The sequence below is a fragment of the Seriola dumerili genome, unplaced genomic scaffold (assembly GCF_002260705.1).
Source record: "Seriola dumerili isolate Sdu_G_001 unplaced genomic scaffold, Sdu_1.0 BDQW01000199.1, whole genome shotgun sequence".
NCBI classification, from domain to species: domain Eukaryota; kingdom Metazoa; phylum Chordata; class Actinopteri; order Carangiformes; family Carangidae; genus Seriola; species Seriola dumerili.
The window spans coordinates 337,557-353,586 of NW_019174454.1; the positions used below are offsets into that span (position 1 = coordinate 337,557).

Below are 16,030 nucleotides of genomic sequence, written 5' to 3' on the forward strand. Positions count from 1 at the left end.
TGTTACTGAATGAAATGCATATTAAACTGCAAAAAGTTTAGTTTATAGTTATGACTATGGACTGATTCTCTCTCTCTCTCTCTCTCTCTCTCTCTCTCTCTCTCTCTCTCTCTCCTGTAGATGAGTTTAGTTATGTTCAGTTAATTTCAAGGTAAGGTGCAGCATATAAACTACACACAAAAATGAGTAGAATTACTGTTATTACTGCTGCTGCTAGTATTGCCTAATAATAATATTGAAAATGATAATAACGTGATGAGATACAGCAATAGTCCCAATAGTATAATAAAATATATCAGTAGTATGATAATGATATTATAGTATTACACTGATATAGTGATGGTTTAATAATGAATAACATAACAGTTATATTGACACTGGCAACAGCTGTACCAATAAAACTACAGTAGAGTGGAAGCATTGAGGCACCTGAGAATAATTGATTCATCATCAGCTGATGGCATTCTGTGTCCCACACAGTTCTCATTGAATTTGGAATTAGAGTAGCTTTTTTGTTTGTTTTTAGGGAATTCAAGTGTTTTGATTAAAAAAATAGATTTGATAAATAAAAATTGTTAAAAATATAAATCCCTGTGTGTGTGTGTGTGTGTGTGTGTGTGTGTGTGTGTGTGTGTGTGTGTGTGTGTGTGAGTATTTTCCAATGTCCCCAACCCGTTCATGATCTCACTTGTTGAGCTATTGTCTCCCATTACCTCAGTGCCATTTCAATGACAATGAAACACAAAGTGCAGTCCTGAACAATATCAACAATATTTCCTTCCTTGCCTTGTGCTTCATCCTCCCCATCTGAGCTGCTCAGCACTGAGCTTTTTTTTCTTGCAAAGATGAACTGCATAGAGTCAGACAGGCTGTTTCCCCCCTTCAAATCTTTGTTCTACACTAAGCTAACTGGTTACTAGCTATAAGTACATATTTACAATACAGACATGAGAACGTTACTGATCTTCTCATCTAACTCTCAACAAGAAGAGTCAATTGTGTAAAAATGTCAAAGTATTCCTTTAAAACCTCTCCCGCACTGCCAAGGTACAAATTATTAATTTTGATATTAAAATTCAGTTTAATATCAAATTTAAAGCCATTTTGTCTGAAAATCAACACAGACTGTGTCATTTGTGTGTGATTTTAGAAGATAAACTTCTCATAAAGTCGTCACAACTCCCTCACTCCCCACTGAAAACTAAGAAGCATATTTCCCAAAATGTTTATATATTCCCTCAAGGTTAAGGCGGAATTGTGCTTATGGTTCATACAACCACAAAATAAAAACATTACTTGCAGGTTCGACTTCCACCTTACTTTCTGCCTCACTGCTTTGAGGGCACAGTTGCAGAATTGTTGATACTAGAAATATAGCCTTGTGCATTGCATTCAAATTTCTGTATTTAATCAGCTTTGAGCTATAGGGTGAATTCAATAATGTTTTATAGAATATAATGTCTACAAACAGTCTGAGGCAAACACACACACACACACACACACACACACACACACACACACACACACACACACACACTAGAACATAGTTTGTCAACTTTCTAAAGTAACCATTGTTGCACAGACCACTCTGCCCACAATCTTGGAAAATCTGTCATCATGGCAAAGTTGAGGGGGACTTTTTACGTTATGTTCCCAGATTTTGTGGTTTATTTTGGGATTTAGAGTTCAGATCCTCAGATTCAGTGATTACTTTGGCTGCCAGCCAGTACACTGGACTCACATAAATTTACATTCAGAATACATGTGTGTGTGTTTTAGAAAGAGGACAGGGGGTAGGCGGCAGACCAGAAGCTTCTCTGGGAAAACACAAACTCTAAACAGCAGAAATCAGTGGAGTGCAGACTGGTCGAGACCCAGAGCAGGACCCTGCATTCCACAGAAGCCCTTCGCCTCAACCTCGCTGCCTCTGCAGCACGCTGAGAGGGCGATAGAGGGAGTGATGGCAAACTGAGAGGGACAAAAGACTCACTGCAGAAATCGAGGCAGTGATGATTTTACTGATGTACCTCAGAGAGATAAGAATGGGGTGACTAAGACTGTGGAGGCCCCTGGCATGACATTCCTCTTCTTTTAGTCATCTTCTCAGGACCTTGTCTCTGCATCTGCAGGATGTCCATGAGTTTGCAGGATGCAGTAGTAGCTTCCTGCTTCATGACTCATTATTCTGCCCCTGCGACAAAAAATGACCTCAGTAAGATCAATTGTTTAGTCAGTATTAGGGCTGCAATTGATTAATGTTTTCATTACTTGAATCATATTTTTTTCTTTTATAAGATTAATAATTTATTCTCTCTACACTTCAAATAGTTCTGCAAACAACAATTATTTATTATTTATTAGTTATTTTCTAACTGAATTGATTAACCATTTTGTTTATCAAGCTTCAGGCACTAATTTCAATAAAAGTCCTGCATACTGTGAAGTCAGGTGCATGGCTTCAAAAAATCAAGACTTGAGAAGAAAACCAAGGAATCCCTCACCATCCATCAGCTGAGCTCACTTTATTAAGACAATGCTTCCCTCCTCAGAAATTGATACAGATAAAAATGAATATACAATAAACCAAAAACAACATAACAAAAAAGCCAAAAGAAAATCAACTAAAACTAAACAAAGATATGAAGGAATCATAACCCAGCCCTCTAATACCACACGCTGTAACAATCACAGGAATGCACTCAAGGATCACACAGAATATCATGTAAGAGGTAAAAAATCCAAATCTTTATTGGAAAGCCAGAGCTCATACACAGGATGTCAGTCAGCATGGCAAACAAAGAAGACAGGGAGCAGGCAAAAAGTCATATACAAGGAATACACAACTGGACACTGGAACAGCTGAAAGCGTGACTAACTACAGTGCAAAGACAAGGCTGTACAGTCGGCTGATGAAACGAGGGTAATGCAGAAAACAGGTGGGAAAAAACACAAAGGCTGGAAGTAAAACAACAATGAACACATAGTGATGTCCCTCAATTGTAAGTCACTTTGGGTAAAAATGTCTGCTAAATGAGTAAATGTAAATAAGGTAAGTGGATTTCAAACAACAAATAACCCAGGCCGGACATCACACAAATAGTCCAGCTAAGGTGGAATGAACACCAAACAACTTGACTCCTGGGATTGGTTATCAAAAATTAGAGCTAAAATTTTAGTTCTAATCTTTCAAGATTTTAGGGTGCTGCTTCACTCACTGTTTGACGGCGGTAACATCCACCTTCTTCTAATACATTAGACTAAGTTTTTGGGCTGTAATTAAGTGTCAAAGCTCTAAGCTTAGTTCTGAAATAATTCTGAAACGTTGAAAGCAAATCAATCATTTGATCTCTAGTACCAAGCACAGAAAAGCATGTCACTCTATGAAGCTGTAACTTGCCACTGAATCCATATGATGACAGACAACATGGCATCACAAAACTAGATGGAAGAGCTCAAAGGGCTGTATACAGTCTTTATTTGAAAGAATGAAAGCTATGCGAGCTGCACTGCAAAACTCCATTATTCTTCTACTTGTTTCAAATCTAAATCACAATTTTACAGCAAAGTCCAGTTTCAGTTTTCTTGATTTTAAAGCAGCGACTTTCCTTATTCTTTCAAGTTTAAGGATCCAGACACTCATTTCTGGAAGATTCTTGAAACAAGTCTTTTGGGAAAAGGTTGAAATTATCTTTCTAATTCATCTTTCCTACAGAAAAGACTTGATTAACTGGGGATTTTTGTGCAGTGTAAGTGTCTGTTCAGTGTCTATAATCCTCATTTTCCCTTATTTACAATTGCCCCAAGCAGAGATAACAAATTGCATTACTAAACTGCAGTCATTAGCCTTTATAGGCCTTTTTTTTTTAATATTCATCTTCCTTTTCTCTTCTTTTTAACACCAAAATCATCCAAGGCCTGAACAATGAAGAAACATGTCAGTGGGTGGATTTACTATGATTAATGCCCCCTATTACATATAATCACCATGGAGAAGCAATGTTCAAGTCTTGGCCCATGGAGTTATCAAAGTGTCTCTTTGTCACAATCCCTGTTGTTGTGATGGAGTTTAGCAGAAATTCAAATTTCTCTCCCACTCTTCCCCCCCTCACCATACCAGTGTACGCTCAAAAGCCCCCCGTCCTCTGGAGCAACTCGGACAATAGCCGCCTCTCATGCCGGACAGACTACCCCCCAAAACAACTTGCTCTTGGGTCTGGCTTCAGTGGCTCGGAAAGAATGACTTCTTTTCCTCTGTTTCCTTCCTTCAGGCGTTCTTCAGTCCATGAGCACAGCGCTGTGAGCCCCGGAGAGATAAACAGAAGTCGTGTGTGATTATCAATCACTGAGGAATGGCATACATAGGGGTGCATGGTAAGGACATTCATGTCAGTGCACCAGGAGTGGATATATTAAAGGAGCCAGGTTCAAGACCAAAACGGTGTGTGACTACACCCAATAGAGATGCAATACTTGATTATAAATTAAACATTATTTTATGTAAAGAATTAGTCTGACATTTTGGGATTTAATATAACCATCAATGGGAAAATAGGTTAAAGATTTATTTAGGAGTAATATGAATAGTCTAATGGTTGAAAGCTGGAGGTTTTCCCCAGTCAGCAGGTCCTGTAAGATGTTTCAGGGCTTTGCAGTCCCTGGGAACTTTGTGGGGGAGGGAATGGGCCTTTTCCTGTTCATCGAGTCTCATTCCCAAACCCATTGCCCCCTGGTATTCCCAAACGTCCTGTTCAGGATGTATCATATTAAATAAAAGGCGAAAGGGGGACATTCTTGCAATTTGTCCACCAGGAATTTTAAGAGGGCTGCTGAAAAAAGTTCTCAGATTCTATATGTTTACTTACATACTGTACCCATTCTCCTTGTGCCACACCCAAGTCACATGGCAGCCCTTAAGATTCAGTCATGATTTAATGACCTTGAGTGGCAGAACAATGTAGTTGTTTTGAGAACAGCCAGTTCTTTGCTATCAATGCACACCATAAGGACGGTGCTTCACCCTAAAGGAAATGAAAGAATCGACGCAGTGGTTTACACCCATCTGTACATCCATATGTAATCAGTTTTAAAAAGCAGTAACGTTAGTATGTATCGGCTGGCCTGTCGTTTGCTGTGGGATACTTGGTAGTTTTCAGATAAATACTGTAATCTACTGTAGGTAGAAAGCACAATGTAAAGCACATTGTGAGGGATCAGACAATTGCAATTGTTTTCCTCTCTGCGGCAGCGAAACATAAATCCAGAGAGGATGTTGTGTTGAGTTTCCCCACAACACAAGACCAAATAAACACAACATCACAGCAGGCTCAGAGAGAGAGAGAGAGAGACGGGCAGATATGTTATCAGTATTGACCTCATATTTCCATCTAAACAGAGCAATAGAGCTCATATCTCCACCAACAGATCCCCTCTTATAGCTTTAGGAGGGAAAGAAAAACAGAACACTAGTGATATCTGGTGAAGACTAAAGGACCTGTCGACTAAAAGCAGACACACTTTCTTTTTTCCTTTCTGTTTAATTTTGTGCTGTCCACCTGCTCTGAACTTTTAGAAATAACAGACCCTCAAAATAAAGAACTGCACAGAGACCATGGGTGTGATTCTTTCAGATTTTCAGATTTTTAGCCTTCATAAGAATTAAATGAATGTATGATTTTGGTTTCTAAATGCAATTTTCTTTCATTTGAAAAAGTCTAACTACTGGATAAGCTATTTCCTATTTTCCTGAAATGACATTAAATGTACATACAGTATACTGGAAGCTTCAAGTTTCCACATCACACTTGTGTAAGCTGCCTGTTGTTTGACCAGGAATGGCTTTCAGACTAGTTGTGCATCACAAATCTCTGCAACAAAACTCAGATTTTAAATGAGCACAGAGAAACTTTCCACTTTCAGCAGATGAATTTGAAAACAGCCTTTTAGTATCACAATCTGAACATACATCATTCTGCACAGTGAAGGTCAAACAGCCAAGAGAAGTAACAAAGACCAAAACAATGTGTTAGTGAGCTTTAGATGTTCCCATAATTGAGCTGTCTGTTCCTTTAATGCTGAATTAACAAGACAATTGGACCCTCTTCTTGATCATGACCAAGTTTTATTTTATGATGTTTGTTTTCCCCAAAACAGAGTCAGAAAAAGGGCATCACTAGTAGATATAAAAAAACATAAAAGAATCACTTAATGGCTTGAATTTTATTTAAAGGTACTGGACAGACACATCTGCTGATGCAGCCACTATTCGACAGGTAAACAACTGACTGCTTGCTCAGCCCGTGCCTCCTCAGCTACATCTGTTAAATTTTACAGCGTTTTATGGCTCATATGCAGTTCACAATAATGACTGCAGATTTAACCACTTGGAATTGGTACTCATTTTTTAAACGAGTCTATGATTTCACACAGAGGTAGACAAAAGCAGCAATAAGCAATAAGCTGAAAACGATCCCTGAAGCTCTCTCACGGCCTTTTTATTCGGTTGCCACCAAATAAAAACAAATGAAAAAACATATTTAAAGACCACAGCTTGAAATAGATCAATGAAAATAAATGAGAAAACAGAAAAACAAATCCCAGATTTTTGACAAACCTAAAGATAATATTTTTGAAACATGATCATTTCTGTAGTCAAATGTCCTGATCAAACCCGAATTAAAGAAAGCACATAAGGTAAGGTATCCATTCTTTGTTGGACAGCATGCTCTCTTTTTCTTTTCCAGACATATCAAACCACAACAACGTGGAAAAGGCTCAAACAAAACAAAACACGACTGTGCCATACTTCTGGAAAACAGCTTCTTCCTCTGAGGACTTTGACTGTGCAGCTGAAGCAGACCTTGTCTCCTCTGTGGACTCCATCGCATCAGTGACTTCAGTAGCATTGCGTGCTCCTTCCTATGTGGCCCTTTCACTCAGAAGCAGTCCACTTGGCAGACACAGCGGTGTTTTCCAGCATTAAAGGTTACAAAGTGTGCCTCACACATCCTATCCATCTTTGATGTGCGTCCAACTGCACAGACTGTGACAGTTCACATGGGATCCAATAATACTAAGATGAAATTAGTGCTCTGACTGCACTGACAGTTTGAGCTTTTATCCCTGTCTGTTCGGAGTGTGAGGAAGTGTTGTATGTTTGTAACACGCATTGGTAACTCAGGTCTTCTGATGAAGCGCTCCGGGCTGTGCCGAACACCAGGTTTAAAATGAAGAGTATTGTTGCAGCTTCAGACAGTGGAACAACCCTCCAGTCTGCACAATTTACTGCCACTTCAAAAACATCCGAGATCAGTTAACACATTTATGGGATCGTATCAAAAATGTTTGAGTCACAGTATGTGTTTACGTTAAATATCAAATGGTCAATATCATCATGAGACTTTGTTACTCTCAAATATTTATTTTGTATCAGGCTCAAAGGTCTGATAGCTCTAAGCTGGGCTTTATCTGTAATTAATCCATCAGGTTGCAATCATTTTAATCATTTAAACTGTAGTCTAATTTATTAACTGCATGGCTAATTTTCCTGTGTAAATGTACTGTGCTCAATTTGTGGCACTTTGGACGGACTAAATTTTTTAAATAACGTTGATTTATATCAAGCAAGCCAGAACCTCCTGGTATCTGGCCAGATGGTCAACTGCACAGTATTTTGTGTCATTTTCTCCTCTTTGAGAAAATGTCCTCACTGCACTTATCCAAACCCTGACAGTTAAAACTATGTATATGCTCTTACAAACTGTTTTACCTATCACAGAGCGGACTCCGCAGCCAAAGCGCACAAGGTCAGCATCATGTAAATGAGATTTTGTCCTCTGGCAAGCACTGTGTTTTTCCATGGTTTGTTTAGGGAGTCAGTCTGATTCAGCACCCTTATTATGTTCATATTAAGCTTGGCATCTATTACACAGAGGGAGTCATATTCACAGTTTTATGAGTTCCTAGATATAGATAAAGATTATCTGTGCAACAGTTATTGATGGAGGGCAAATTCAGCTGAATGGCGTATGCTGACATGCTATAAGAGAAATGTATGTGACATGATTTAATCTGCTTAAACTGTCTCAAAAACAACAAAACAACTTCAGGAAGTATCGTATCTTGACGTGTAACTGCCCAAAGAAAACTATCCCTCACCCTAATATTTATTCACAGTCCACACTATGCAGATGCAGATGCACAGTATGCAATATCTGCATTAAAACTTATAACTTACTAATGAGATGCCCTGCTTCAGGCTGTCCTGACAGTCCGATGACTATCACCAAAACAAGACATCGTTTTAGCTTTTTGAATGACAGTGAGTTGGAGACTAAAGATACTCTGCAGCTGCATCCGTTCACTATGGAGCATGCAGGATGGAGTTATGTTTAGTCCTCATCCCTCCCTGTGCTTCTGCCTATCCTATCTTCCTCTCCTATCTTACCAACATCAACTCCATCCTCAAAGAAGCCCAGCTACTGGTGCATCATGTCCATCACAGTCTGATTCAGAGCAGCCACAAAACTGGACAGGAACAGACTGCAACAAACAATAAAGGCAGCTGAAAAAAGTGACTGGCGGTGCTCTGTCCACCCTCCAGGATTTGTACTCTTCAAGAACCAGGAAATGGGCAAGGAAAAATCATCCTTGCACCCTGGACACAACCTTTTCCAACTCCTCCCCTCCGACAGGCGCTAAAGAACCCTGTACACTTATACTAGTGGGCTAGCTGGGCCATTCACATCTATAAATACTGTACTGCACAAATACTGAAACATCAAAATTTCATTCCCATAGATGATGCACATTGTTTGCACAACAACACACACTTGCACTTCATGTATATTAGTTGTCTTTTATAGAGCTGTATTGTCTATAAATAATATGTATATTGTCTGTGTTGCTTGAACAAATTTCTTGTGTGTATTAATGTACTTGGCCAATAAATCTGATTGTGATTATTATGATCCTGCCTGCATCTGCTACCAGCAACACACCACTGCAAACAACAGCCCTGATATCATCATTAAATTAGTTCGAGGTCACCAAGCACACACAGATGATACATACCATGGGCCCTACCTTACACCAGGCGCAAAGAAGCACAAAGTACAAGACAAGTGTGTTTGCTAGCTTCAGACCGACACAGTTGTCATTATTCCATCCAGCAGCCATGTTGTTTAATATACCAAATACACGCATCTGACCACACCATTTAAAATGAGGTGTGGTTGGGCACATTGTTATCTCGAGGCAGCAGAAAGCAACTGACCAACAAAGAATTATTTATTTTAAGGGCTCATTATCAAGATACTTATATGCAGCAACAGAGGCGAGTGTAAAACGTGTGTAAGCTCTGTTTGTTACTTACAAGCAGAGTGTGCTGAAGATGCGCTTCAGATGTTTGGATAAGACAGGTGAAGCATTACAATATAGCCCACAACAGGTCGGAGCATTCTTTGTGGAAGATTGTATGTTGCATTGCTCTGCGTCATGGACGTCTCTTGGACGTAAATGAGGCTCTGCAGAGAAGAGTTTTTGGCTGGACTGTGAATGACTGACTGAGTGAGTGATCACAGTAGAGTGATCATATTTTCACCATTGGTCAAGCCGAATGCCATGGGACTGAGTTGGAGTTTCTCCATTGGTCGTACAGATAGCATTTTCCACACAGAAGTTTATGTAGTCCATTATGCAGTGTGTAAGATTGCCAACGTCCTTCCCATCATCATCACAAAGTACTTCTCACACAGTTGAGTCAAAACAATCGTTAAAGCCACCACAGCCTCATCGGACCATCTTTCCACTGTGTTAGTGACTGCTGGCTCCCTGCGTACAAGAGGTCCGTACACAGGGTGGAGGTGCACCAGGTGCTAAGTTGAATGCCTCTTTTACGTTGGCATAAAGACTGAGGGTGCTGTGTCTGAAGCCGGTTTGTAACAGGGTGGAGGACATTGCAGGCCGCATCAATGTTAGCAGAGGAGGGAAAATATGCTGCTATTGCGATAACATGCAAGAAATCAGTGGCTGAAACTTTTGTGGATCCCAGATGGAGGCTGTGCCCTGCATGAGACAAAAGCAGAAAGATATTCTGTTGTTTCTAACTTTATCAATGAGCAATCATTTTCAATCATTGCTCATTGATTGCTTTTGCCATGAACTTTAGACCATGTTCTTTGGAATGATTAAAACTGAGCCCCAGTCCTGAATGATAAATGCACCTACAACTGCCACACCTTGTCTTTCGCACCAAGCTCACGCCAATGCTTCGCTTCAGGCAGTCATCCTTTACCAGTCATGATTTCCTGTTGAGAAAACATAAGCCATTGTAACCTTGGCGAGAACATGTATCCTGTAAATCTCTTGCTAGAAAAAAAAAGAAAAAAAAGGGTGCTGTAAATTATAACTGAATACTGTATTCCGCTGCAGATCTCCGCCCTGAAGTGCCTCTCTTTCTGCACACTGTAAAAAAATAACCACCAGTTTGAACTCGGGCTTAGAACTGCTGTTTTAACTAACAAGCCAGAGAAGAGCTAAGACTGAGTTTTTCAAAGTAGAACGAGTGTCGAGAAAATATGATGCATTTCAGAGCGACTGTGCTGCGAGTGTGCGCATGAATGACTCGTGCAGACGGACATTTTTTTCTTTTTTTTTTTTTTACAGTGGAAGACCTCCTGTCTCTTCATCTGCCTCCCTGCGCTACACCGCAGCTCTCTCTCTCTCGCTCTCTCGCTCTCTCTCTCTCTCTGTGTCTCATACAGTTTCCCAAGAGGACTAGTCCCCTATCAGGCTCCCTCCATACACATTCACACACACACACACACACACACCCCAGCACAGACAGCTGCAGCACTGATCAACAACCATGGCTGTACGGGACGCTGGATTTCTGCTCGTCGGACTCCTGGTCCTCTTTCACACCTGGGGAGGTGAGTGCCTGAGAAGCACGATCCGTGCAACACGAGGGTTTGGAGTTTGGACTGTGAACGTGGGGTATCGTGTTGGCTTTGCAAACTTTTGTGCCAAGAAATATCACAAACATCATAAACACCCCCAGAAAGAAAACAAAGTAAGAAGAAGTTTATCTCGAAAGGAAATTAGAAACTGCATGTGATGTAGGGAGAGTTCGGTCTGGGTTTGCTTCTCTCTGCTACCTCCTGGCAACCGAAATTTTTTGTTGGGATTTCCATGAAGTTTTTTTTTTTTTTTTTTTTTTTTTAAAGAGATCTTTGCCAACAAAACTGGTCCAAAGTCAACTGTTGCTTGCACAGAAACTACACCTTCTTGCAGAGCTGATACCACCCCAGCCCAGGTGCAGCTCCATGTGTAAATTGTAGAGATGGGATCATGCACAGCCCCCTCTTGCTTCCATTATTTTTCAGTCAAAGTCAACATAGGCTGGCAAAGCATCCTGTCACTGCAGTTGCTTGTTGTTGTAACCCTGGCTTTATGTATGTGCTCAAATGTTTTCTTCTCACACAAAGTAGATTTTCAGATGGAAAATAGTTTTTTTTTATTTTATTTTTTAACTTAAAGCACCACACACTAATTTGAATGCTGTGGCTTAGCAACACTAACTGATCATGTATTATATATTATACGGTATTTAGGTAGCCTTGAGGTGGATGTGCCCTTTTCACCCCTGCTTTCTTAATTGGAATGCGTTTTCATGTATGTTGTGAGTAAACACACCAGTGTTGTTTGGTAGCTATAAATAAAAATAAAAAAAACAACAAAATGAGATGTCACACTTTGCCAATTTCCATGGTACATGAAGTTATTTTTGGTGAGTTTGAATAGTTTGCTGCATGTATTTTTAGCCCCTGACATGCACAGAGGTGCAGTTGTAGTGAGGGAGCTCTCCGCCTGCTTTCCGTCAGCTCTTGCCTGGTGAATAGCTCCACCATGTTTCTGTCACACATTCTCAGAGTGAGATATTGCTCTCACTGCACAGATTTACATTCTGTGAAATCTGTGTGATGCAAGCAAAGAAGAATGTTCACCTGTGCAGTTTATCATCTTGTTTGTTGTTAATTAGACTGTCTTTAAATCAGCTGTGAGAGACCATAGTGAAAAAAAAAAAAAAAAAAAAAAAAAAATACTTGGGAGGTGAACGGTGAGGTGCAGATGTGTGTTTATTTTCAGAGATGTGTGTAGATTTATATGTGATGTTAACGTGGGTGAGAAGGTCACGCTACCTCCACATTACAGCTTCATTTTACAGGACTCTACTTGAGATGGTTTGCTTTTACTTGTTTGTTTAGGTAAGACATGCCCCCCCCAACCCTTTCCTCTTTGTCTTTCCTCTTCCCTCCTATCCCACCCTACGCCTTTACCTCTCCTTATTCCTGTTTGTCATTGACCACATTAACCTTTCCTTACCTCTCTGTATTGTGCTGATCTCCGTTTTAAGTTCTGCCTGACCATTGTCTGTGACCTCTGATTTCGTGGCTTCCTTACCTCCTGAAGTTGTCCTTGTGCTTTATCCCTTTCAACTCCAATCCATATCTCTTCTGCCTTCTGTGTTACACTTTTTGTCACTTGACTAGTGGAACATACTATTTATCTTTAAGAAACTTAACATTATATCTTCTCTATAGACCTACTGAGTACTGGGACAACAAATTCTGCTTTACTCACTTGGAAAAATTCCTACAGATTGATTGTTTTGTCAATCAACTAATTGATTGATTAACCAATCGTATGTAGCTCTAATCAGTTTTAGAAAGACTTCACACTGGATCACTGGTTCACTGTTGGAAAAAAGGCTTTGTGGTGAGTTTGTCTCCCCCTCATTGTCTTTAATAGTTATTATCTCAAGCATTTGATGATGTTGGCTAACACCCACTCAGGCCCTGCTGGATCTGCGAAGACGCTCTGTTTGAATACATGAACGTTTGTGCACTTGGAGCGCGAATAAGTGCTATTGTGTCGGTGCGGAAGCTCTTGTCTCCAGCCCGTGGTGACATCAGAGGAAAGATGGAGATGCTGTGGGATTGTAGCGGTGACCCTCGATAAGGATACTATTCATTTTCTGTGACATCAGCTAATCAAGCCGGGCCAAAGATCAGGCACATTAGACCCTGCTCATTTAAAGGTCATCACTCCCTGCTGCGGCTGAGGCACTGAGCCTCAGTTTCAACAACTGCTGCTCTTCAGAAGAAGCGAGCTGGTCACGGACAATAAATGTCCCCGTTGTGTCTCGACCGCAGCATAGAAAATTGAAGCTCGGCAATCTGGCAGAGGATCAGCAGAGCTGAGCTGGCCTGAAATGAAAGTCCCTAAATTCAGACCTCTCTTCCGGCACATGTCCACAGCGAGGACTGTGACTGTTTCTTTTCCATGCCTATGAACTGCTGTTAGTTTGTGAGACAGGTTGGACATTGTAAGGATTTGGTGGAGGTCTGGGATCTAAGATACATTTTTGTTTCTTCAATCATTGTTCTCACTTTGTTTGTTACCAAATATAAAACTCTCATTCATTACAAAGGACTTCTGCAGCATATATTCTTACATTTGGCATAAAAATTACATATTCTTCAATGTGTCTTAGTAACCAACTGATGGAAATAATCAGTATGTGCCAAAACCAGGTCCATGTCCAGAGAAAATTTGTCATGGGCACATGGTGTCTTATCTTTGTCCTGAAATAAAGCCTTGAGCTGTTCAAACACTCTGTTTATGTGTTCCCATGCAACAGCGTCCTCAGGACACCACACAGAAAAGGAGCAGTCCACCACTGTTTTTGATCTGGGCCGTGACAGTGCAACATCAATCCGGAGATGTCTAAAATTGTTTTGGTGAATTTACGGTTGTTAGGATTAGTGAAACATTATCCAGATCCCCAGTTAAACCTGGAAAGGAAACAGTACAAAGGCAAGGGAATATTGTGCCACTGAAAGCTAGAGTACAGTGGAGCTGTATAGTGAGGAAAAGGACAGTACTTTGAGTTTATCTTTGTCTGGCTCTGGCTTTGGAGGAAGTACAAAGGTTTTTTTTTGTTTGTTTTTTTTGTCAAGAGTGTATGTCAAAACTCTGTCAAACCAAAGCAAATGTGTGAATTGATCAACATGGGCGATGTGACCTGGCTCTGTTTTAGTGAACTATACTGTGAAATATGGTGAAGTGAATGGATTACAGTACCGTGATGTAAATGGAGGCTCTGCAAGTTTTGAATGAAGAAAAAGTTTCATCAATCTTCAATGGACCACTCTTGTTTGGTTTGGTGTAACCGGTGGCTAATCGATATTGCTGTCTAGATGACATAGCAGTTTCAGTCTGGAGACTTCTGTTCTTGTGTGCACAGTATGTTTCCGTGGTTTTATACCTTATACACCCAAATGAAGAACAGCTACATTTATTGAAAATTACGCATCAGTGATACCATCATCGGATGGTGTGTGATAGTGCCAGGGAGAAAGTATTTCCTGACTGATTTGTTGATAAAGTCACACAGTGATGTTGCTTTCCTCTGCTTATACTGTAATGGACTGATTGTTGTTGACACTTTAAGTTTTATGTGCAAAGTGAGGTAAAGTGAGCAAAATGAAAATGCACACACATTAATGATTAGCCAATGGGTTTCTAAGTGTTAGACCATGAAAGCAGAAGAAAAGCTGCCAGTGTTTTTATGGAAACACCATTTTTGATCCAGTGTCTCCCTGTAGAACAGTGTAATGGGTTGAAGCCGTGCACTTGGGAACACGAACTGTAGGAGCAAAAGGTTTCCTTTTACTGTTTGATCTTCCTATTGATGTGAATAACATCCATTATCACCATTACTTGGGTCAATATGGCAAACCAGTGATGGAGAAGGTGGGGGGCTGTTACTGGTGGAGAAAGCTCCCAGGTCTTTGTGCTGTTGTCATCAGGGCCATTTTTTGTACGTTCCCTGAGTAGCAGAAAATGATTGTTGGTATAATGGAGCTCAAGCAAAGAAACACTCTGCGGTAAAGCCTTGAATGATATCTTAATATCAGGATGTTTTATTGGCACAGCAAGTGGGTTTACTGTGTTAAAGGAAGGAAGTAAATGTTCTGATGGTTCAGACTTCATTTATCAGAACAGGGGGAAACACAAGAATTTGTCAACATTTGTCACCCATAGAAAAACAGTTTGTTCTGTACATGTTGGCATATAATGGGCTTTCAGAAAAATCCTATTTGTCCAGTTTCAAAGCTCAGCACAGTTAGGTTTTTATAAGAAACACACCATCAGTGATGCCTCAGCCTTGTCTGCAGATGTGCATTGAGTCATTTCATCTGTAAGTCATATTGGAGGGCCTCGACACACATTGGAAGACTTCACTGTACTCTACTGTACTGATGTATAGCTCCATATTTGGCTGCAGGGCACATCCACTCATATCAGGGGGTTTAGAGATCAGCTTTAGCACAGCATGTGAAGAGCCAGCTCTCCTCTGACTGTTCCCACTGACTGCCGCCCTAACAGCATTTGAAGTTCTCTGATCAGACGGACAGCTGTGTACACCTGGTTCCCTCACAGTGCAGACAACACACTCCCAGTCAGTTGGCCTGAGTCAAAGATACATATGAGCACAACACATGCACACACACACACACACACACACACACACACACACACACACACACACACACACACACACACACACACACACACACTGTAAGCACACATGCAGCATGTACCCGCTCAGGTCAGCTCACTGCTACTGCACAATGACCTGTTGTCCTCATGCGTTTTGTTAAAGTAGGGTTATTGTTTCGCTGCTGGTGACTCTGACAAACTGTAGAACTCAAGTGTCTAAATTCACTTTTACTTAGACATTACATATGTCTAATTTGGAAGAATTTAATTATTTAGCAATCTATTTGAAAGTGTTGAGAAGCTGTCAGCATTGCTGTTCTACGATTATGATGGAAGCTCAGGCCTCATTTTTCTGCTGTATTATAAACACAAACAAACTGGTTGTAAATGACCTCTGAGAAAACGTTGGCTTTTGTTATATTTAAGTATTATAGGTATTGTAACACATACGAAACAATGTATGTTA

General features: G+C 40.4%; 1 protein-coding gene across 3 annotated transcripts in view; it reads left to right on the plus strand.

Moving 5' to 3' along the window:
• The first annotated feature begins 10,756 nt into the window (after positions 1-10,756).
• Positions 10,757-16,030, plus strand: part of mcam (melanoma cell adhesion molecule) — a 53,986-nt gene continuing 48,712 nt past the window's right edge. For all 3 annotated transcript variants that reach the window (XM_022753838.1, XM_022753839.1, XM_022753840.1), the window contains exon 1: positions 10,757-10,928. In XM_022753838.1, coding sequence (XP_022609559.1) covers positions 10,865-10,928 — 64 coding nt within the window. In that variant the 5' untranslated portion in view covers positions 10,757-10,864. The remainder of the gene's footprint in view (positions 10,929-16,030) is intronic.